Source organism: Manis javanica, chromosome 2 (genome assembly GCF_040802235.1).
Source record: "Manis javanica isolate MJ-LG chromosome 2, MJ_LKY, whole genome shotgun sequence".
NCBI classification, from domain to species: Eukaryota; Metazoa; Chordata; class Mammalia; order Pholidota; family Manidae; genus Manis; species Manis javanica.
Window position 1 is genome coordinate 211,713,805 of NC_133157.1, and position 24,106 is coordinate 211,737,910.

A 24,106-nucleotide genomic window follows, 5' to 3' on the forward strand; every position below is an offset into this window, starting at 1 on the left:
ATTGGGACACTGAGTCAGAAGACATTAAATATTTTTTTAAACTTTGACCAATCAATTCCCCTTCTTTGGGCCTCAGTTTCTTATGCAGATATGAGGGCAGGAGTTAGTAACATGGATGGTCCCTTTTGAGTAGAAAAGGCTAATCAAGACTCTGAGATCATCTCCCCTTTACTGCCCTCTATTTTTTTTCAAGCAACACCAGGAGATATTGATAAGGTAAACAGATGCTATATTTTTGAGTTAGAATAAGCGTGGAAATTTAAATTTCTGATATAAAGTTTGGAGTTGTGTCAGAAGATATGAAATTGACAATGGGACAAAATGCGGTGACTGGGCACTGAGAGTGGGAAAAAATAAATCCAAACTGGTCTGGTGGTCCTGGGGACACGGCATGTGACACAGACCTGGGATATTCCACGGTTTGGGTTTTAAGTATGAAAAGGCAGAAGTCAAAGGGACACACCACCTCGTATCGTGGGCCAAGCTGAGCATAGTCCCTTAGCTTGTCTTTGTCCAGGCGGGTCGGCACTTCAATGATATCATGAGTCTGAAGCTTTATGATCTTTAGAAGAGAAGTAAACATGCTTTCTGGAATGATCTGCAAAACCTTTAGTGAAAGGGAAAAGAGGAAAAGCAGTTGAACATTTATTTTTCTTTGCTAAAAAATGCTAGGATGACAGGAGGAAGGGTACCAGTGTGTGCAAACAGCCATTGGTCTATTGCAAGGGATGCTGAGGGACTTTAAAGAGCTTTTTTCATAATTGCTATCAGGTCCAGGGCTACGTGCCTTCAAACATGATTTGCTCACAGGATATAAAGCTAATCCTCATAGAAATGTTGCAAAAAGATGTATCTTTTTCAGATGACACATTTTTAGGAGACTGAGGTACAGAGATGTTAAGTACAATGGCCAATGGTCACAAAGGTTAGTATGCAGCCCAGGTAAATTTTGAATCCAGGCCTATTTGCTTCCATCCTGCACCATATGTAACTGAAACCAGGACCAAAATTCCCCTGAAAACTTAACTTGTGACTAGGACATACTGGATCTAGATCTGCGTCTTTTACCAACTAGCTCTGTGACTTTGAAAAAACCACTGTAATCTGTTTCTCTGTTTCTGCACCTATAAAATGGGGTTACTGCCACTAGCATTTATAAAGCAGGTGTAAAAGTTCTTTGAAAATAAAAACACATCTGCAAAAAATGAATATCAGCTTGATACATTTCTTACCTTTCTCACGTAGGACACCAGTTCTCCAGAATAATACTGCGACACACTGAGGAGGTCAGGGCTGTTTGCTTGATTAATACGAAGAAGGGGAAGATCAAGGGCAGAGGCAAGCTGGAAGATCACATACACATTTCTCAAAAAGTCCTAGAAATCTCTTTCTTTCCAGGAATAACATACAACACCTCTGGGCTTTACTCAGACCAACGATCAGTGAACTTATCAATGCCAATGAATGGTTTCTCACAACAATATAATAAAAAAAAAATTCATCTGGATGACAGTGCTTCTCAAGTTGTGGTCCTGGACTAGCACCATCAGCATCACCCGGGAACTTATTACAGATGTAGAGATGCCAGTTCTCATGCCCCACCCCAGACTGACTTAGTCAGAGACTGACGGAGGGGCCCAGCAATCGGCTCTAACAAGACTTTCAGGTGAGTCTGACACCCCTCAAGTTCGACAGCCACTGTGCTATGGTAGACAGCTACTCGTCTCTGGAAATTAGACGTCTTGGTTGATGGGACTACTGTACTGAGTACAATCTAAGACATCATGGCAAATAAGAAGTGCCATTACTCTATGCATTATTCACAAAGAAAAAACATGTTGACAACTCAACTAGGATATTCCATCAATTATAAAGCCTAACCCCAATTAAACATGAAAGAAAGTGCACCTCAGAACTGATATACATGGTAATTCCATCGGAAGTCACTGAGTAAATTATTTGTTCACTTATCACAATCTGCAATTAGCTCGTGAGCAAGGGCCATGCTTGTGTTGTTCACCACTAATCCTTGACCTCAGAGGAGATCCTACTTTGGAGCAAAGCCTCAACAAGAATGTTTTAAATGAATAAATAAAAGGACTTAATTCATGTCTAGAGAAAAAGGACTCTGGGACTCACATTTTTAGTATACTGGTAAAATTTTAAAAAATTATTTAATTTAAAAATTGCTAACACTTTTCAGTCTATAAAAATATTCAAATTATCTAACTTTCTGATGTATTTCCAGGAGCACATTGCTGGGTTGGTCAAAAAGTATGATTTCTGCAACTTATATTATCAATTCAAACTTTAAATATTCATGGCATCTATTGAAAGTGTGCTCTCATGGAAAAATTGCTAACACTTTTCAGTCTATAAAAATACTCAAATTATCTAACTTTCTGAAAGGATAAAATTCTTGGGCTGAATTAATGAAGTAATAACCAAGACCAACTCTCCCCTGGTGTCTGAGACTGTTTTCCCTGCTCTGTGCTTACCTTTAGGAACGTAGCTCTGAGTTTAGTAACCATGGATGGGTTCACTCTTATGCTCTCTTGCATGATAGATGTGAAACTGTAAAGAGATAAATGGTAAGGAGATGCTCATCGTGGCCCTCATCAATGGCAAATGCTAGGCCGTCCACGTTACCTGTCAATTAATTGCCAAGCAAAAGAAAGGTCCCCAACAATCTGCATTGTGATGAGGACCTCCTCTTTAATGTTAATGGTTCGAATCATTTGGTGGAGAAACTTGCGAGTATCAGCAAGGAACTGACATACTTGCAGATTTGATTCCAACTGGTGAAATTCCTGAACCTGTGTTACATAAATACATTTAATTAAAACTTCTGAATGGCCTTTATGGTATTTATTTTTCCTTCAAAACACCTAAAATAAAGCACACTACTTACTAAGAATTTTTTGGCAAATTTTTTATTTCAAGTTATGATTTCAGAAATGTATAAGCCAAGATAGAAAAGGCGGCACAAAGTTCTAGAATTAGAAAATGTCCCACTGTTTATTATTCTGTACATATATGACACAATAAGTGACTATTTCCACTTTCCAGTTTAGTATCAATAAAAGTATACTGGAGAAGCCTCTTCATTCTGAAGATTTGCAGGACTGCTAAAAAACGAAGTCAACTCACAACTGGGGTGTTGGCACTTGCACATTTTTAAGTTTTTGATGTATTCTTTAAAACAAAAAAATGATTCCACTGAAACTGTATATAATGCTATATATATTTATATATAAATTTTAATATATATAATTCAAAGGGCCTGGGGTATTATCAAAATAAGTAATGGAAAAGATAAAAGCATCTGAGATTTACAAAGTTATTTATAGATGTACTATAGACTAGAATGTCCAAAAAACAACCCAAATAGTACAAGTGGGGATGTTTGGAATGGCTTGGGAAGCTGGAATGCTAACAATGGAGTACTATATTGTGCTGCCATTAACAAGTGATGATTGTAAAAACCTCATAAAAATAAGAAAAAGCCTGCTAAGAAAGTCTGTCAAATGAAAACAATATTTATTATATTTCTAAAAATGTATACCTACATCAACTGGACAGGGTTACAGATAAGTATTGGATGATTTTTTAAATAACAGACCTCATGGTTATTGTTCTGATACTTTGGTTTATTTTCTATTTTAAATTTAGCTAAGCATACAATTAAAGCTTTAGGAATATGATAATTATACAACTATCTTCACTCTTGGGGATTCCTTTACAGTTTTGCCCTGGATCTACAGTCTTTACCAACCTAAAAATGAAACACGCAGTGCAATTTTATTTTAGCTTTTACCACTTTACCACAATTTCGCCAATGTTTCTATGTTGTTTTCATAATTAATTTTCCAAGATTACATGTTTCCACCAGTTGAAATGTAACTTTTCGCTACCATTCTCTTCATGCTGGTCATTTAATTATTTCCCCAATTTTAGGACACTGTATATAGTAGTACAGTGGGCATATTTTGCTTTTTTTGTACTTTTTCTGCTTCTGATGAAATATTCCCTTAGACAGATTTCCAGGAGCAGATTGCTGGGTTGGTCAAAAAGTATGATTTCTGATTCAAGAACTGTCATTTTAAAAGACTTTCCTTACCTCCTCCAAAGCTTGTATCAGTTGCACAGTTTTTCTGCCTGCAGCAGTAGAATCATCGTAATTTAAAGACAGTATTTGTTTTGAGATCTCTCTGAACCAAGCTTGAAGATTTTCTATTAATACAGAGACAAGGAAAGACTACTGAATCCCAGAATTCCCGTAGCTGTGGCTTTCAATTTAATTAATCCTTTACACACTTAGTTCTTACTGACATATGCAAGCAAGCTCATATTGATTATAAATAGCAATTTTCTAAAAATAAAAAGCTATATTATTAAGCGATTTCCCAGCATAATTAACTTTATTGGAAATGAATTTGACAGCTTTAACTATTATTAAAGCATTAAAGAAATAGTTTTATTATCTTAAAAATAAAAATGATCTTTCAGGGGCATTTTTGAAAGGTTTCCACCTATGTAAAAAATTTAAGTGATACAACAATTTTTCTGTAGATAAAATTTCCTAAAAGCAACAGGATTAAAATCAAAGTAAAATGAGTTATGTTTTGTTTCAAATCCAATCTGCATGTCCCCTCTTCTGCCACTAGATAGCAGGCACATAGATGAAAAAGAACCTCATCACCTAGAGATTATTATTGTTGGATGAAGTATATTCTTCTGAGATCCTGAGAGTTAAAGGTTTTCCCCTCCGTCCAAGTGCACATGAGCTGACACATGAGTTTTGCATACTTTGGTAAGGGTGTGGGGGAGGGTGGATTATGACTCTATAAAGGCATCTAAAAACCATAGAATTAGAAACCCTGATTTAGCCTAACTCATATATTGAGGACAAGAAAACTATAGAAAACTATAGGGGCGTGACACAGACCACTCAAAGGAGCACAAAGCTAGAGGCAGCCCAAACTAAACTTCCCAACTTCATTTGCAATGTTAAAATCAATACAATGATGTTACCAACATAATGACTTTTTTACTCTGCTAGTTTCCAACACACAGATATGCCTCTTTAGCAATTACCATTTTTCTCCACTCTGGTTAGGGGTTTCACTCCAGAAAAGACATCAGCAAGCTCCATCATCCGCTCTGAGCCCTCCTTCTTGTAATGCTCCCATTTGGCTTGCTTTTCTGAGAGCATTTGCTTGAACATCTGTTGAAGAGACAGAAGAGATTTACTTAAGAAGAAATCCAGATTGGGCAGTTTCCTGAAAAAGCCTGTGTGAAACCCAACGTACAAAAATATATGCCTGAACATTACCCCGAGGCCGTCTCTTAAGCCTTACTACTTCAAATGAACTGAGGGGCAAGGCTAGAGCATCTCGGAGAGCTTTAAGGCTGTCCATCACCTGGACAGCCTATAGAAACTATAGAAAGTGCTCATTTTCCTCTTAAATCCTTTGCTCCTCAGCCTCACAATGAATATTGAAAAGATGAGCAATGGGGCAGCAGACTCCATATGCCAATGAAAGGATCAGGCTGGGGGGGATTCTGCAGGGCCAGTGAAGAGGAATTTAGTAGCCAGGCAGGATGCTTAATCAATGAAATGATAAGTCATAAGATGGGAACAGTGAGCACTATTTATACAGTCTGCTCTATCTGAGTGCCTGGGGTCAATCAATGCTATTGGACAAAGCAGCAAAAACATCACCCTGACATCCTCTTTATGGACTAAATGGCTTCAGCCCTTCAAATACTCCCTCAGAGTGAACTCAGATTTCTTATCTTGTAAGATGGGATTTGGAATAGGGGATGGTCCTTAAATTAGGAGCTGCATCTTCATATAAAGATGAGAAAAAACATGGGACCAATTGGTGTGTTTATAGAATTAGAAAGGGTTCTAGAAAAAGGGTTGGGGTGGGCGGTGGGACGGATGAAAATACAAGTTAAAGGATCAAGCTGTAAGCTGAAATGTCAGAAATTCAAATATATCCTTGTTTTGATCGATTTGTATTGCGTAGTTGGTTTTCTTTTCTTTCGACCAGATCTTTCTCTCCTCAAAGATCTCTGACAACAACTTGGATTGATCTGTACGCTTTTATTTTTCTGCTACCTGAAAAGACAGAAGGGAGCTGCCCATTCTACTCCAACAGATTCCAGGGAAAGATTTATGATTAGAAAGCAGGCGTGGTCAGGCAGATGACCCAGATCTGTCCTGATCGCAACAACTCTTGGGTCACTAGCATTAACTTAGGTCAGGATGCTAACTGGATCGAGCACATTTCTTCCTTGGGGGCAACTCATCTGCCTCTGAAAGGCCAGATTTGCTTTCACCAGCTAATAAGATGCCTGGTTCCGGCTCTTGGATCTTTCCTGGTTTTTCATGTTGGCTTAATCTGTCACTCTTCCTGACTATACTGAGAGCTCCTTGGTGGTAGGGATACACCTTGTTCACTTTTAAATTCCTAGCACCTAGCTGGGAACAGAGTAGGTATTCAATAATACTTTGCTATTCACAGGGGAAACATTAACATTATTAAAAAGATAAAAAGGGATAGCACTTCTCACATAGTGAATCTGTGGCATCTTGTTGCACTGATGGACAGTGATTGCATTGGGGTATGGGTGGAGACTTGATAATATGGGTAAATGTAGTAACTACATTGTTTTTTCATGTGAAACCTTCATAAGAGTGTGTATCAATCATACCTTAATAAAAAAATAAAATAAAATAAAAAAAAAGGGATAGCACTTCTCTGATCTTATAAAATTACACTTAAACAAGTCACTGAAAACACTTAGCACATCCATTAACATTATGTTAATAATCAGTATCTATTTTTTCTGGGCTACTAAATAGGGAAAACAGTGTTCTCACATACTTAGAAGATAAAGAAATATGTCGTATACCACTAACCAGGCTGAGTCAAGGTGAGTATTGGTTCTAAATGGGCATTAATGTTTGGGGCTAGTTCCTGGGCCCATCTGACCCAAACCCCCAAGGCTGCTGGTACTGGCATTCCTGGGTATTTATCAGTCTTATATCGAAAGAGGCTTCTTGAGGGATAAGAATAACCTCAGAACTTCCTCCAGTGAATTCAAAATCTTTGAAGTCCTTAACTTGACCTTGTTTAAATGCAAACTACCCATCCTACTTACAACCTTTCTAATAGGTTCCCTTGGCCTTTCAGGTGAAGGCTGAAATCCTGCAAGGGCAGGCAGGGGGATACCTCTTGCCCACCTCTCATTTCATACCTTTATTTCTTATTCTCTTCCCTCCAGCCAGCTGGTCTTCTAGGTCCTTGAACTGGCCATGTTGCTTCCCACCCAAGACTTGGACATGTTCGTCATCTCTCCAGAATGTTCATCACGCTCCCAGCCTTTTTCTTAGCTAACCCTGGCAGGTTGCTTCTCCAGGTCCCTTCGGAAGCTCTTGCTTCTCCTAGGGAAGTCGTCAAGGCTAGCACAACACCCTTTATTTCCGGTACTCGCAGAATAAGGTTCCTTTCCTTGAGCACATGTATCTCAGTTTATATTTATTTTTCATCAGCGTGATTCTCTGATTAATGCCCATATAACTCACTAGCCTGTACTCCACAATCTTGTGCACTTTTCCATCACTGTATCCCCAAGGACAGTAGGCATGAAATGCTCATTAAATGTGTAACCTGTCCTTTTTCTGTAAGAACTATCTTAGACAGCTGGGATCTGTGGCATGAATCAGAGACGAAGCTACCGAATCCTTATCTTCTTAAGCATTAAATGAATAATCAATTCATTCATTCATTCAATATTCATTCAATATTTTTACCTCTTTAAGTATAAACTCAAATTGTGCAGTATCCAACAGTAGCTGAAAGAGGATCTTGGGATTGTACCTAGAGTCTGTTAGAATCTGGTCCTTGATTTGACGAAGACGTTTGTTGTTTGGGTTACAGGCTAGAAATACGAAGAAAAGAGTTTCCAATTTATTAAATGTATAGAAAATATCGATGAAGTGTGAGTTCTTAAATACTTTCCTTCATTTTAAGCATTTATGAAGTAATAAGCAGAATGTGTATTAGTAACAGAGGGTACGATAAATTATAAGACATGTATGCTACGGAGTTTAGTACAACTGAACTACTAAATATGACAACTGGATCTGACATGAAATGTCACCTGTGATATACTGTTAAATAAAGAGCAACCCTTGGCTGACATGTGGGAACTTGGATTTTTGGGAGTTCTGCCATTTCGAGAGCCGATAAAAATGGTCTGATATGCCTTTTCTGTTTGTACAATGTGGCTTATGATCAACCTTTGCTTTCCTTTTGGGGAGGCTGGAATTTGGGTAGGTTCCAGGCTTACACACTAGCTCCCAATAAATGCCCTGGGTACTGAGCTTCTAACAAGCTTCCCTGGTTGGCAACATCTCACTCATGCTGTCATGGCCCACTGCTGGGGTAAGTAAACGTGCCCCATGTGCGGCCTCTTGGAAGATTCTGCCCGGTTTCCTCCAGACTTTGCACTTTTCCCCTTGGCTGGTTTTGCTTTCTATCCTTTTGCTGTAATAAATTATAGCCATGAGTACTACTATATGCTGAGTCTTCCTAGCAAACTACTGAAACTGGAGTGGTCTTGGGGTGCCCAGACACAACAGGGGAAAGGGATACCCACATGAAGATGTGGCACTGCCAACCAGACCTGGGACTGTTCTATTCCTTGTAAAGGCCTGAAGTTATGGCCGGCACTCAGTTTTCCAGATTCTCGACTACCGAGGCCCAGGGAGACTAGACCAAGCTTCCAAAACAGCAGTGATTGACCCTATCACTGATGTCCTGATTCCCTGTTCAACCTGCCAGCTGCCGCCACGCTAAACTATTTCAAACAAAATAAACATGTTAAAAAAGAAAAAGTACATAGAATAAAAAACTGCTGGTATTTGCTGCAGTTGGCTTATGGGGCCAATTTCTCTAAGAAAGAGTAAGAAAATAGGATAAGGCAAAAATATTTACAAGTAAAAGTACAAATAGTCAAAATAAAAAATTTAAGACCATAAACATTGTCAAAAAGGTCACAGCTGATAAGGTCCAAGGTCCCTGGCAGCTGTTCTAGTACCACACATGCACGACCCTGCTTTGCCGGCCCTCCGTCTGGTACCTCAGGGTGTCTGGCATGTACAGAATGATGATGCTGTATGAGTGTGTATCAGGGGTGTTTCTGGTGGTTCAGTTACGGGGAAGCCTGCAGAAGGCCATTTAACACATTGATTTCTAAGTTTCTCCATCAGAAGGAGACCATGACAACCTAGAGAGGGGCTCAGTTTTCAAGGGGAACTGCAGAGGCGACTTACCATGTGTTCTCCAGGACTATCAGGAAAGGTATTTATTTACACAGGCAATTTTTTCCAGCTTCATATTTGCCTAACTAAAAAGCAAAAGGCAACCTTGTAAGGAGTTCCACCTGTCTATATACTATTTATAATTAAAGAAACATTCTGGCATTAATTGGCTTTCATTTTTGGACAGGGGACAGCCCTACACATTGACAATTCATTCCGTGGTAGAAGCCAGGCTTGGTTCCAATTGTCAGGCCTGATCTCCCCTCGAAGATCTGACCCTCCAGAATTCACCCCCAGAGAACGGCGGGAACCCTGGCGACCTTGGGGTCAGACTGCAGCAGGCCGGCCTTGCCTAGATGATGTTGACTCCGAGTCTGCTTCCTCAGCAGCTACAAGGTGCTGCGGAAGCATCCAGAGCCTGTGTGAAATGCCTGTAGCAGGTCAACCAGAGGGAGTATGAGAAATATGCCTTTCTTCCTGGGCACCATGATCACAACACCAGAAAAGCTAAATAAGCAGTTACTTTTCCCACATATGACTCACAACCAGATAGGTAAACCGTTTGTTTTTGGTAGTTATGACCTTGCGCAGTCAGGTCAGACAATGGCCAGGGACAAACACGGAAAACAGATGTAGCTAAAGATAAAAGCAGAGAACTCTGGCAAACTGAGGTTGCCCCTGGAGGGGTGTAATCCAGGAGACCACTGGCTCCCAGAATGCAGGCTCAACTGTCAGGCATGGATATAGGAAGATGAAGATGAGGCTGAGCCACTATAAAACAGCAATTAGTTTTATGATAGGATAGACCAAGGGCTTGAGTTGTTTATATGCCTGAGAAAGTAAGACTCTTGGTAAAGAAGATTATAAACTGAGTCAACATAGTAAAATCCTCACATTAGAACTGGAGTTTATGTAAAAAATAAACTCAACTAAAAACAGGTCCATTAGATGATTAAAACTTTAGCCATGGTATTCATGTTCTGAGTAAACTGTAATTTGGAGCAAGCTCTAGGTCAAAAAGCAAAAGGCAGAAAAACAAAACAAAACTTGAAGCACCACTTACGAGGAAGAGTTTAGAAGACGGAGATTTCTAGCACGAGAAGAGAAGGCTGAGGAGAAATTCCACCCATTTTCAGCTGTGAGGGATGAAGAAATCCAACCCCCGACCTCCCTGCCCCACCCCCACGAGGCGGACATCGATGGCAGCGAGGGGGACTGAAGAACACCTTGCCTGAGTCTTGAGATGGGGCTACTGTATTACAGGGCAGGCTGCAGAATAATCTGGTGTGGACAGTTTTTTAGAGACACAGCTTTATCTGAGAGAACAAGGAAGTTTTGAAAGCAGTACCCTTCTCAGGTAGGTTCTCAAGAAAACCGTTGATGAAAAAAGTAAAGCAGAAGGTTCTCCAGGGATGCTGAATGACAGGATTCTTAGGGGAAGGGGCACACAGCTCTGGATGAATGAATCCCTGAGTTATTAATGTTGATCAAGCACTTACTACATATAAGGAACTGCATCAGCTGTGAACAAGCTCGGGTTAGCTTAACCAACTTATTTTTCTATTAAACCAGGGGCTTTAAAGTCATGGTCTCTCAGACCCTGTGGAGGCATCTCATGTAATCTGTGAAACAACTAAACCTGATGGCCAATGGGGCCTCAAAGAGGACCAAGACCCAGAAAACACTAAGATCCAATTTTCTGTAATTAAGCACTCTTGTCTAGCTCAATGGGCCCATGTTTTTTTGTACTTTCAAAATCACACTTTTTTTCTATTGTTTCTCCAGTCTAGAATTTCTTCTTTTTGCTTCAAAATCCTAGCAAGGGGTGGTCAGCTCCTGCCTCCTGCATGGAGCCTGCCCCAGCCACCTCCACCCCTCCACTGTCTCTCCTGCTCTGGACTCATATCCCACCAACCATCTGTTTCACACATCTGGCTTTTGTTTCCTGGCTTGGCCCTTCGACTAGCTATACTTTTTCATATATATACATCCAATCTTCTCAATGTGGCTGAAACAAATTACCACAAACTCAGTGGCTTAAAATGACACAAATTTATTCGCTTGCAGTTCCAGAGATGAGAAATCTGCCACTGGTCTCACTGGGCTAAAGAAAATCAGGGAGTCAGCAGGGCTGGGTTCCTTCTGGGGCATCTAGGGGAAAATCTGTTCTCTTGTCTTCTTCAGCATCTAGAGGTTGCCCGTGCTCCTTGGCTCGTGGACTGTCCCATCTTTACAGCCAGCAATGGCCTGTTGAGTCTCTTCCATGATGGATTTCTCTAGTTTCGACTCTTCTGCCTCCTTCTCAGTTTAAGGATTCTTATATGAATATACTAGACCCACTAAGAAAATCCAGGACAATCTCCTTACTTCAAAGTCAGCTGATCAGCAACATTAGTTCCACCTGCAACCTTACTCCCCCTTTGCTACACGCCCCGTGTTGAAGAGATTAGGCCATGGGCACGTTTGAGAGAGGGGGTGGGAATGCATTATTCTGCCTTTTGCAGATCTGCAGTTATACTTTTTCATACATATACATCCAATCTCCCCAATGTGACCAGTGACAAGTTCCTTGAATGTGGAGGTAAATTTCCTCATGTGTTCTAGGACCTAACAGTACATGATAAGGGGCTGTTCAGGTAGGCTGTTGACTTGTCCAAGTAGACACACAAACAACTTAGAAAAGCAACTTGATTCTCACCCAAGGGCTAACCAGCTTTGCATCATGCAGTAGATCTTAATTATGAAGGCCTTTCTATAGGGTGCTATAAATGGCCACCCCTTTCTTCCATTACCTGAGTCAGCTGTATGCAGCATTAGCCACTGGATGGCCACGTTGCAGTCTCTCAGGCAGTTCAGAAGCCTTGGGATATTGTCCAGAACCATCTCCTCCCTCAAATAACCTTCTTTCAGAAATTGTTGCACTTGAGCATGTACCCTTTCACTGACAGTTGCATATCTGCTTGCCTTTGAAAATTAAAAAAAACTTGAATTACATGAAAAAAGAGAAAATTATTTAACTTGACAGTGAATCACATTCAAATGGATCCCTTGACCGATAACATTTCTACATGAGATGAGTAACATACAGACTATTGCGGATAAGGCTCAAAGGCAAGTGGTTTATTGGACACTTTTGAAAGAGCACTGGACTTAGAATTAAGAGAACCCTAAATCCGAATTCTGGCTGTGCTTACATTAAACATTGGTGTGAATTCAGATTTAACCTTTGCGTGTTGGTTTCTTCGAATGTAAACTGGAGAAGAGAATCAAATGGCTCCTAGGACCCCTTCTATTCTTAACTTGGACAGAAAAGAGACATAAAGGGAGCAGCTCGATTGCCTTTCTCCCTGTTATTGCCGATGAGAGAGGCAGAGCAGAGCAGAAACCTGAGGAGATGAGACTTCTGCAGGCATAGGAAAGCTTGACAAAGTACACTGCGGGAGGGCAAAACTGAATTTTCAAACCAGCTTTTTAAAAATTTGGTTTTCTGCTTTACAGAAGCAAGAGTTAAATGTTGAAGAGCCTTAACCTAGTCAGTTTAGTTTAAAACTATTATAAGGTGTTTCACCAGAAGACTTTGAGAACTTCTTAAAATGTTGCCAATGAGCAATTGCAGTTTTAGAAAGTAATTTAAGTAATGAAAAATTAATGCTATGATGCCAGTAAGTATTGGAAGTGACATTTTCTCTAATATATTTCTAGGAGATATGCCAACAGTGATATTGTCTTTTGTGAATTATTTATGGAATTCAAGTTATTTGAATAAAACATGCTGAAGTTCTTTGAGTCAATATTGTTCCACCCCCACTAGAAACTGAAAAACTCAGCCAGCCAGGCCGAGGAAGGCAACTGTTTAGAAATGTCAAGGGTATTTCCCTATTAAAAGGCTTTATTTTCTATTCCTCTGTTTACTCAGGTATTTCCTTCTGCCTTGTGTTCTAATCAAAGGGACAGAATGCAGCCATTTAGAGGTCAATGTCTTGAGTCTTGTTGCTTATTTTGCACATCAGAAATGAAATGAAATTACAATGACAGGGCATGTTGTACACCTTCTGTTACCATCCTCAACATCTGTCCTACTAATGAAAAGACTAAAATTCCAGCTCATGGTGAAAGCAGTTCTGTCCATAGGACAAGGTGTTTAACAAGAATAAGTGAAGTCAATTGGAGCCATATGACCTACTGATTCATCTTAGGATGCTGACTCCTCCTTAGAACCCAAGTCTCTCATTTACATATACTCACATAAGTTAAAAACCTGTAATCACCTATCTTATTTGGATGTGCAAAATTCACCTTTCCTTAATCATTGCACTGAAATGTCTATGTGGACATCACCCAAATTCCTTGGGAAATGTACTTAACTCATTTCCTACCACATAAAGCAGGCTTGCAGTTTTTACAGAATCCTTCTCGATTAGCCAGACCTACCTGTTCTCTGACATTTGAAAGGTCCAGAGTATTGTTTAAAGCAGTTTTTGCAGCTTTGTAAGGTTCCCAAGCATCTGCTAGATTCACTGTGATCCCCATGTAAATACTAATTACCTGAAAAAGGAGACACTCATTCAGTATTTGTTAAATACCTACTCACTTCAAGGCAAAATTAGAGAAGACACTGCCCCCTCCTTCCAGTTTAAACTCCATCCCCGAAGAACTAAGGGGTTCCAAATATATAGTAGGTGAGAGAGTTCTTCCTTAGGAACATTTTGGAGCAAGAATGAATTGTTGCTACTAATTCATGGAAAAATGCTTAATCAAGGTTGGAAAAAAAGTAGACTTTGACTACAGCTGTGGTTTCCTCAAACATTTTAATCTCAGCCCTTAAAAAATTACTGAGAACCCCAAAGAATTTTTCTTTAAATGGGGGTTATAGTGAATAATATTTATCATATTACACATTAAAACTGAGAAATTAAGAAAAAATAATTAATTTAAAATAACACTAAACATAAATTGTTTTTTTACATGCTAACATACATATTTTCTTAACAACAAAGGAAAAAAACCTCAAGTTTTCCCAAAAATGTTTGTGAGAAGACTGGCATTGTTCCGATATTTTTTCAAGTCTCTGTAATGTCTGGCTTAACTGAAGACAGCTGGATTTACATTCTGTTTCTACTGCAGGCTACTGCAGGGTCACTTGTCACGTGGCCTCTGGAATTGCCATGTATGCTGGGGAAGAAATGAGAGCAAAATGGCAAAGAATGTCTTAATTTATTATGAAGACAGTTTTGACCTCACTGACCCCTTGAAGGTAGAGATTTCAAGGGGTCCCCAGTTCAAGCTGTGAAACTCCCTTGACTGGAGGAAACAAAGCATTATTTTTGCAGTTCTGTACCTACCCACTTCAGTGTGTCTAAAGCTGAGGAGCCAGTGAAGCTCTGCCAAGACTTACCTGTGAATTCCTGTGGCCTGGCGATTCTTTCTTTTTGGTGGGAGTGGATTAGGCACTGAGATTTGATCACCAAGTCCATTTCTTTCATAGTTACTGGACTAGTCATGTTTTGTTTTTCTTCTTGACTCATATTTGTAGTTATAATTTTAAGAAGCTTGTGCATTTAGCAAAGTTTTCAAATGTACTGGCATAAAGTTGTTCATAGGTTTTCTTATACTTTTAAAAATTCCTTGTTTTAGGTCTTCTTTTTCCAACTTAATATATTGAAATTTGTCTCTTGCTCTCTCACTATAGTCAGTCTTACCAAATAAATATCTATTTTATTAGACTTTTCAAAAAGCCAGCTTTTGCTGTATTGATCTCATTTCCTTTTTGTCTAGTTCAATAAATTTCTGCTCATATATTATCAACTTCCTTTCACTCTACCTTTTCTAACTTCTTAAGCTTAATATCTCATTTAATTTTAATCTTCTTTTTAAAGTAAGTATATATGTTTCTATATTCACCTTTAAGTTATAGTCATTTCCTATAAGCTTCGCTGTACAGCATTCTGATATGATGCAAGTCTTAGTATTTTTTCATTTACATTGTGATTTCCTCTTTAATGTAAGTTATTTGGGAGTATATGTATTTCCAAACATCAAAAATATCTTTTTAATTTTGGTTTCTAATTCAAATGCACTATGGTAGGAGAATGTAGTCTCCAGTCTAACATTGTTTTTTGTTGTTGTTGACTTTTTGACTTCCTTTGTGATCCAATGCATATTCAACTTTCAGACATGCATGGAACATCCATTATGTATTTTGGGGGGAGCAGGATTATATATAGAAAAGAAGAACATTAAAATTTCCTATCATTATGGTTTCATCAATTTTTTCAAGTTATTCTGAATTTTCACTTTATGTATTTTGAGTATGTCAGTGAGTGTGGATTATTCTTTTTAATATTACATATGATCCTTCTTTGTCCCTATTAATGTTTTTCCTTTAAAATTCTCTATGGTGTGATATTAGTATTTTCTTACCAGCTTTTTATTGGATGGCACTTGCCTGACATATCTTTTTTTTTAACTCCTTTATTTTCCATGTGCCAGGGTGTTTCTTTTTTAAGTAGTGCATCTTGTAAACATTATGTAACAGGATTTTGACTTTTCTTAATATTAAAGGTACTTCCATTTCTGATTATAACATTGTGGTTAAAACTTCTTTAATAATGCTTAGGCAAATGAAGTCAGACTACCAGAGTTTTCCCCTAGGTTGTTCAACTGCTAGCCCATGAGTGTGATGCACTCTTAGTTAGATAGAAAGCATCACCCTCTGTATAGGCTGTCCTCACCAGGGAAGCTCCTCATCCAGGTCCCTTATCATAGCTAATCTGTGATTCAATGGCTGGGAAGAAGCGAAGGAAAATCTGCTACCTGAATTACAAAATGATCTAATTCACTGTACTTTGTTAAAGTTCTATGTGCAAAGAGAATATTTCATATAAATTAAGTGTGTTAAGTCAGTCTATTCCTTTAAGAATTACTGTTTTTAAGTGAAACAACATTTAAAAAGTTACAGCATATTCCTGCAGTATTTACACTTCAGCAGCCCCATCAACATTAGCATACATGGAGATAAAACTTACTATAAAAGTGAATTCTTATTCATAAAATGACAAATTAGATAAACGCTGACAGTTTAGATTCATAAAATAGAAAAGAACAAAGAAATGCTTACATAACTTAGTTACAATCTCAGTAGCTAAGGCAAGATATATTTTAATGCATAGTTTAACCTTTGAAGTATCCATTCAAGAGAAAAACCAGTAGGTTGGTCAGGAAATTTTACTCAGAGATTTTTTTCTTCTTCATGTTATGATTTATAAAATTCTCAACACACTTAAAGTAACTTTGCCAGTAATTTTGTCTCCTTATTTACAACATTTTGACCTCTGGGTTAAAGGCCAAAAGAATACAAAGTCAGTTCTGCAACAACCTCATTGTAGAGAAAAGACAGATCAATAGTAATACTTGCCCAATTATCTGGAAAGTATTTATCCACTATCTCCCTCATTTTCGCTTGATGGGTGTGAAGGATGGAAGGTTCGAAGTAGAGAATCACATACAGCATGGCAGCTTGATTCGCCAGGGCCGTGCTGCGATGTTCAGGCAAAGGATACGCCGAGACCTGGATCACCCGGAGGAGGGAGCTGTTATAACATCTAAATGTATACAGGTGCCAAATAAATGATCCAGTCCTGGGGCCTATCAGTCTCTCACAAGCCATCTCCTTTGAGGGTCCTGGACACTAGATGCAATTCTCAGACTGTGGTATTATAAGGGATGTAGTGTGACCAGAGCCTTCCCTCTCCTCCCTAACACATAATGTCATCTTTCTTCCAAATTCAAAGTCTTCCTTAAGAAAAAGGAAAAAGTTTGAACCCCATGTCTCCCACTAGCACGGATCTGTCTTTCCCATCACAGCCAATCTCTCGGAACTCACAGACTCATCTCTCTGCTGCCATTTGCCCACTTCCTGAAGCTTGGCCTCCACCATCACTCCTGGGATTTCCTGGGGTCACTCACACCCTCACCGTCACCCAGCTTGGTGGCCTCGTTGTCACACTCCCACTTCAATCCTCTGGGCAATGGGTCCTCTCCTCACTCTGCTCTGCTGGCTGCTCCTCTGCCTGCCTTCTAAATGCTGAGTGTCCTGAGACTCCATAACCTCCTGCGTTAGGAATCTTTGGCTGCACATAGTATGTATCACCTCAACAACCATAAGCAAAAAGGGAGGAAATAATTCCATGGACAAACATGGCAATGGCACAAGGAACCTACAGGCAGGAATGTGGCCAGGCCTCGGGAAGGCCCTGGAGCTGCAAACCAGAAAGCCTTCACTGTTTCTTCCCTCGATGTGTTTGCCTGACTCTCTTCCCATACTGTTCTCCATACACGTGGCACACTGAGGCTGCCCAAAACAGCAGATTTTGCACGTTATGAGTAAGTGCCTGTCCAGAAATTGTTTCTCAGGCCCAATTCCAATTACCCTGTGACAAGGAATCTTATCCGTCTTGGGTCAAGTGACTGCCCCTGGTCCAATCAGCCATGACCAGGGATGGGGGAAGTGCAGGGCAGAGGGGTGGACACACAGCACAGCCACAGCTTAACCCGTGTTAATAAAGGTCATGGGCAAGGAGAAAACTGAAACACATTGCCTAGAGACATGGACAAAATGGACCACATACCAGGCAGAAGGGGTAATGAGAGGCAGTGAGGAAAGAGCACAGTTTTGAAGTCATACAGACCTGAACTCAAATTATGGTTCTGCTAGCCAGTTACATGGCCTTGTGGATATTATTTAAGTTAAGATCTATTTTTCTAAACAGCAATATAAGCATAATGTGTTATCTACTTTACAAGACTGTTCTGAAGAATAGAAAAAGGGTTTATGAAAAAGACTCCAATGATTCTGTTTCATACTGGGTTCTGAATAAATGGCCACAAGTATTATGGAGACCTGGTATCTGCAGGTAGCTCCTGACTTTAAGTTGTCTTAAAAAAAAAGGGAAAAAAAGGTCTCTTATTTACACTTAACTTATTCATACAAAGAACTAACAGGCTACCTAAACAACTGCACAGAGCACGTACTTTCTGTGATTAATAACAGTCTGTCATAAGTTATCACAAGTATATAATATAAATTACCACAGGTCCAGTTCTTTATTCTCATCTAGTAAGAAAGTATATAAAATAAAGAAAATTATGTTCACTTCAGAAAAATAGAAGTCAAATGATAATTTTCTTATCCTTTTAAGTAAGTGAATGATACATATACTGGAGAGGGAAGGGAGATGACTTACAAATGCTGCAGGATCTTTACAGCCCTGCTTGTGCTGCCTCCTTTGCTTGGACTGCCCTAAATGTCCCCTTTGTCACCTGTCGCAATCTTGCCGGCCCTGTTGTATACTTCATGGCATCCCGTGCTCCCCCTTAGATAACACTCATCTTGCTTTACTATGATCCCTTTAGCTACCTGTCTTCTATCTTTACTACAAGCTCATTACGGGTATGGCTTGCCTTCATCAGCGATGGATCCCCAGCACCAAGCACACAGACAGGCGTCTAATGCACACTCAATAACCATTTCTTGAATGAATGACTAAAAGAATACAGCATCTTTCAAATATATCTCAAATCCCATCTCCTCCCTGAATCTCTAATTCTGCCCAAATTAACATCCCTGCTTCCTCTATTATCCCATAGCATAGTTCAAAAGGTTTTAGATTATTTTTAGTTGCTTTTACTCTTTAAAGGAAGAAAGAAGAGAAGGAGTAATTGAAGAGGAAAGGGAAAGCAGTCTTCTGAATCATTAAGATCTTAACAGCTTAAATCTCCACCTGGTTGTAAATGTCGTCAGATCTTAGCCGGCCAATGACCATACTGATGAAGGCTTCATTGATAGGCACTCTCTGGAAATAACTCTCAGGATAGTTGGGTGGTCTCTTGGCTCCTGGTTGGCTGGAATAACCTGTACTTCGAAGCAGCTTACAAATATCATCCATATTTGAATCAGCAGAAGATCTAGCAGCACTGAATCAGGTTCACAATGGGAAATAAAGGGTCAAACAAATGCATGTTTTAGAAACTTGAAAGCCCAACGAAACAGAAGTCACTATACCTTGACTTTATGTAGTTTTAGATATAGCTGTGGTTTAATTTATACCCTTAAGATTCAAAGTTATGTTTTCAAAAAGCCTGTTATAATATAGCAAACTTATAAGATGGATTCTTGTATGTCTATAGTTCTATGTAAAGGTCTATAATCCCTTTTCCAAAATCACTGGGGCTAGATTTGTTTCAGAATATGGCAGTTTTCAAATACAAGAAAGTAATAGGATGCTTAGATCATCTATGATATGATAGGTAGGGTCTCAGTTGGTGTTCCATAATCCACACATATTTCTGCAATAAAATTTATGAATATTCATGAGTGAGGTAAATAGTGCTATCTCTAGCTTCGTATCTGCTCTGATTGGGTTTAACTCCAAATGATTTCATATTAGTTCAGATTTTGCTGCCAAAGGAGTTACTTGGTGTGCATGTATTTTTTTCATGCTCTTTGGATTTCACAACTGCAGCTAAAGATTGTGAACCTACACTGTTTCACAAATAAAAAATAATTTTAAAAAATCATGTCAGTTTCAAGTGGGATATATATACTAACTGTTTTTTCTTGGCAAGGTGCACCTTCTATAGAGATTTCATCAAAACATGATTTTTAGGGTGGTTTGGAATAGTAACCCCTTAAAGAGACTCAAAGAATCTTAGACTTGCAGATGACCTCCTATTTGATGTAAGAATCTCCTTTACCACAACTCTGACTTGGAATTTTTCAGTGTCAGTTCAATAATGGGTCCTCACATTCTAATGAATTGGCTGTTATACCCAAAGGGACAAAGCTAGATGGTCAAAGCTGGGCTTGATAAGCAAACTTTTTTCTTCTTCTTTATGTTACTTATTATTTTTGGTTTTCCAGGTGGTTTCCCAAATATAGGCAAGGCCATTCAAATTTCATTTAAAAAAAAAGTGGGCATTAAAATAGCTCATGGTCAAACATGATAATCTCACATACTAGAAAGCTGAAAGGCAACAAACTAGTTGAGCAGCCTCAGATTCATTCATGCTGAGGAGACAGCAGTACCAGGTGTCACTGAAAATACAAGGTCCCTAAACAATCCCCTTTTCGTTGAGGATCTGCCTCTTTGCACTATTTATTTTGCCCCAATTTACAAATTTCAAAATGTTAATTCTAGTTTGTACATCTTTAGCCCAAGTTCCTAAAGGATTCCTGCTAACTGTCTGCTTTTTTCCCAGAATTTGACTATTTCTAACATGGACTCTGTATCTAGATTTTTGATGCATTAATTTAACAAATTGGAACCTATGCACTTGGTATTGGGATTACAGAGTTAATTAAGGTGGCTCCTGTTTTAAAGACCCTACTTCTTGGTGTCACAGCACTGTACAGACATATGTAACTCATGATCATGATGTGTGCAGCTGTTTGTTTTCTTTCCACATATATACGGGTGAGAACTTTCAACCTAACCTTGAACGATAACTTTTCAAAGTCATCAGCCAGAAAATAACCGTGGAAGACCCATTCATTTCCTTCCATCAGCCAAAGAGCAATATTGGAAAACTTAAGAAAAAAAACTCAAAAAACCAAAAAGACTTCCACAATTCTCAAATATATGTTGCAGGTAAAGAAATCTCAGATTTCTTTCTTCAAAAACGGAGGCATGGTCTTGGATGTGAAAATCTATGTCTCTAATAATCCTTAATCTATAGATTACTTTATAAATATACAGATTATATGGTATCAGTATATATATATATATATATATATATATATATATATATATATATATATATATACATATGATGATATAAACTACAGAGTAATTGCTCTATTTCAAATTATGCAGAGAGGAGAGATGTTACACATTTGCGTTCTTGAGCACACTGCTGCTGCTCACAATGAAAGCAGCAGGGAAACCCACACTACATTTTACCAATAGTAGTGATTTTGGAGTGTGGTCCAGGGATACCTGTATCGATAGTAAGAAACCAGCATTCTCTCTCTGACTTCTCCTTCCATCTTTTGGTCGATGACCAGCAGCATAACTCCGTATAAGTACAGCGCTTCACACTATGCAGAGAAAAAGACAATGGCCCAACTCACAGGCGTATACATTCTTACAGAGGGAAGCAGATGATGATTAAAAAGATCACTTTGTTCCCATTCCTCCTAAAAGCTTTACATTACAAAGAGGATGAGGATTCTCTCCCAACAGTGTTTCACCTTCTGTACAGAATGGGCTTTGAAAGGTTTATGGGAAATAAATTTAATTTACAGTGGTTATCTTTCAGTTGGCCTATTTTTGATATTTTGCTTGAGATCCCAAAACGGAATCCTGATTATCATGAATACCTTTAAGCCATTCACTGATTTAACAAACATTTTGTAAGTGATCACCATATACTAAGTACCAGGCTAGATGTATGGGATGTAATAAAGAAAAAAGATAGGATCATTATGCTGCGGAAGCTTATAACCTACACATAACCTTTACTCACTTGGAATTCTGTTCAAAGTCCACTATGTTTTAAATTCAGATGCAGGCCTGTCAGAAGATAATTAGCAGTTTATTTTGCTGCTTTTTAAAGAAGGGGACTCTGTATGTATTTGTGACTTAGAAAGAAAAAGGTAATGCTAAGTTTGACATTCCTGAAGTTCTATTTTAAATGGTCACTATTACTTACCAGAAGCTGTTTTCCATCTTCATTGAGAAGCACAGTTTCTAAGGTTTGCTGAATATAAATACCTTCATTGAGATCATCTAGATATCTAGAAATGAAACCCCAGGACAAGTTTTTAATTGATAATAAAAGCTTTAACATCTCTAAAGAAGGAAAGTAAAGATTTTTTAAAGATAAGGCAAGACACCAGCCATTCTGGCCTTCAAATAGTTCACAGCCATTCATGCTTCTAAGAACAGACTTGTGAGCTGAAACTCGGTGGTAGGGCCACAGGTTGACAGTTATGGCTACTCCAGGTAAAAGGAATATCCCTAGTCCAGATTTATGAATTACAAATGTCCTAAAAGTAATGGCATATGAATGTGGAATAACCAGTTTAAAAGCTTATAAGTAATGAATCACTAGGGGCTGGAAGGAAGAGAATACTGTGTGGTCAGGGATAAGAAGGAAGATTGTGGTTATCAAGGCTGCAAAAATAAGTTCCTGTTTTATTTAATTCCCACGTGTATCACTTCAAGTATGTGTACTAGAATATATGATCATAAACAACAGGATTGAAAGCCTGTTTATACTTAGTATAAACCAAGGTTATTATAATACTTCACAAGAATAGGAAATTATAATACAACTCTAAAATACTTAAGATGACAAGTGCCACAGGAAGGAAAAGACTCCTGTGCATGGTGTAAGCTAGTAACCTCTGAGTGACTCAGAAAGTTCGAGTATGTACCTTCTCCCTCTCTACTAACAGAATACGCTATTACTAAATTAATCAATACCTGTTTAAGTCTACAATATATTTATGCACACTTTGAAATGCTAAATAAAATCTGGTCACAATTTCTATGTTGTTTTCACGAAATTCTTCGTCTAAATCCTGTAGCTCTGGCTTAGCTTCCAGTTTGCTTTCCCATAATTCTGGACCCTATGAAGAAAAACACATTTATGTGAAATGTCAGTAAAAGCATCCTTGTTGGTAACAGTTCCTAAAGAGTCTTTAAAAAATTTGTTCTTATGCCTTAAAGAGGATATCAAAAGTTGAAAGCAGAGCAACAGAAAGTAACAAAGATAGCAGAAGCATAGATATAAAATCTCTTTGAAAGAAATGAATTTGAATTGCAATCATGATTGCATTAGTTTAAGTGTGAGGTACTTCAATGTGAAGTACATTACATGAAAGTAATCTATTTAAAATTTGATTATACTGTGTCAGGATTGCCACATAATACCTTTATACTATTTCTAAGCTAGCTAGTGGACATTAAATTTGGTTTAAAAGCCTTTCCTCTTTAACTCTTTCTCCATAATTACTTAACCTCTCAGAGCCTCATGGTTCCCTGAGAAAGCATGTTTTTGTAGAAAAGGCAGTGGTAAAAAGGCTGTAGAAGATTACCTTAAAATAGCTGAAATCAAATATGATATCGCCATATTTCTGTTGATCAGCTCGGTCTTTCAACCTGAATACAGCAGGAATAAACTCGGAGAGCCTCAACAGCTCAGCAATAATGGCATTGCCACAAGAAACAATCCTTAGGATAGCTTGGCCACACAGGTTGTTCTCAGCTAAAAAGTCCACCATCATGAGGATAGCCAGCCACTCCGGGCCCAGCCAGAGGTAGGTGACGTTTAATTGGCTTCAGAGCTGGGGTCTGTGAATCATTAAAGGAAACCAGGTCTGTTGATAGAGTGGATGCTCCATTAAAGAACCTGTATCCAAAAAAAAATAGTATGAAAATTGCTATTTTTTTAATGAAGCATGTGAAATACATAAGTAATATTTTTTCCTGAACTCACTAAAAGAGTAATTATAACAAATAATGAGCTCTGATGTGAGGGGAAGGCATTCATTCTCTACTCTTCATGTTGACCATGTGTAAGGACTTTGCTAAATGACTACTCTTGGCCTCTTCTCAATCCTTTATTCACTTCATCCTATAAGAAAAGACCACATGGAGCTGTTCTCTGAGCTCAGGAGAAGGAACTATTGACCATGAGTGGTTCTAATGTGCCCTAAATTGGGCACCGATTATTAATTTTTCCTTATAGGAATTGTGCCACTTGTTT

General features: G+C 38.6%; 1 protein-coding gene across 5 annotated transcripts in view; it reads right to left on the reverse strand.

The window, feature by feature from the left end:
- Nucleotides 1-24,106, reverse strand: part of WASHC5 (WASH complex subunit 5) — a 67,972-nt gene that overhangs the window by 33,154 nt on the left and 10,712 nt on the right. For 4 of the 5 annotated variants that reach the window (XR_012128497.1, XR_012128496.1, XM_073230125.1 and 1 more), the window contains 15 exons: nucleotides 23,436-23,749; nucleotides 22,822-22,967; nucleotides 22,046-22,130; nucleotides 21,331-21,431; nucleotides 19,117-19,309; nucleotides 16,752-16,904; nucleotides 13,769-13,882; nucleotides 12,130-12,301; nucleotides 7,826-7,953; nucleotides 5,098-5,227; nucleotides 4,121-4,233; nucleotides 2,650-2,816; nucleotides 2,499-2,574; nucleotides 1,233-1,343; nucleotides 467-607 (listed from right to left, as the gene is read on the reverse strand). Coding sequence is in view for 3 of the 5 variants with exons in the window: in XM_073230125.1 (XP_073086226.1) it covers nucleotides 467-607; nucleotides 1,233-1,343; nucleotides 2,499-2,574; nucleotides 2,650-2,816; nucleotides 4,121-4,233; nucleotides 5,098-5,227; nucleotides 7,826-7,953; nucleotides 12,130-12,301; nucleotides 13,769-13,882; nucleotides 16,752-16,904; nucleotides 19,117-19,309; nucleotides 21,331-21,431; nucleotides 22,046-22,130; nucleotides 22,822-22,967; nucleotides 23,436-23,624 (2,019 nt within the window). In the remaining 2 variants the exon portion in view is untranslated. The remainder of the gene's footprint in view (nucleotides 1-466; nucleotides 608-1,232; nucleotides 1,344-2,498; nucleotides 2,575-2,649; nucleotides 2,817-4,120; nucleotides 4,234-5,097; nucleotides 5,228-7,825; nucleotides 7,954-12,129; nucleotides 12,302-13,768; nucleotides 13,883-16,751; nucleotides 16,905-19,116; nucleotides 19,310-21,330; nucleotides 21,432-22,045; nucleotides 22,131-22,821; nucleotides 22,968-23,435; nucleotides 23,750-24,106) is intronic. The other variant, XM_073230127.1, reaches the window with a different exon arrangement.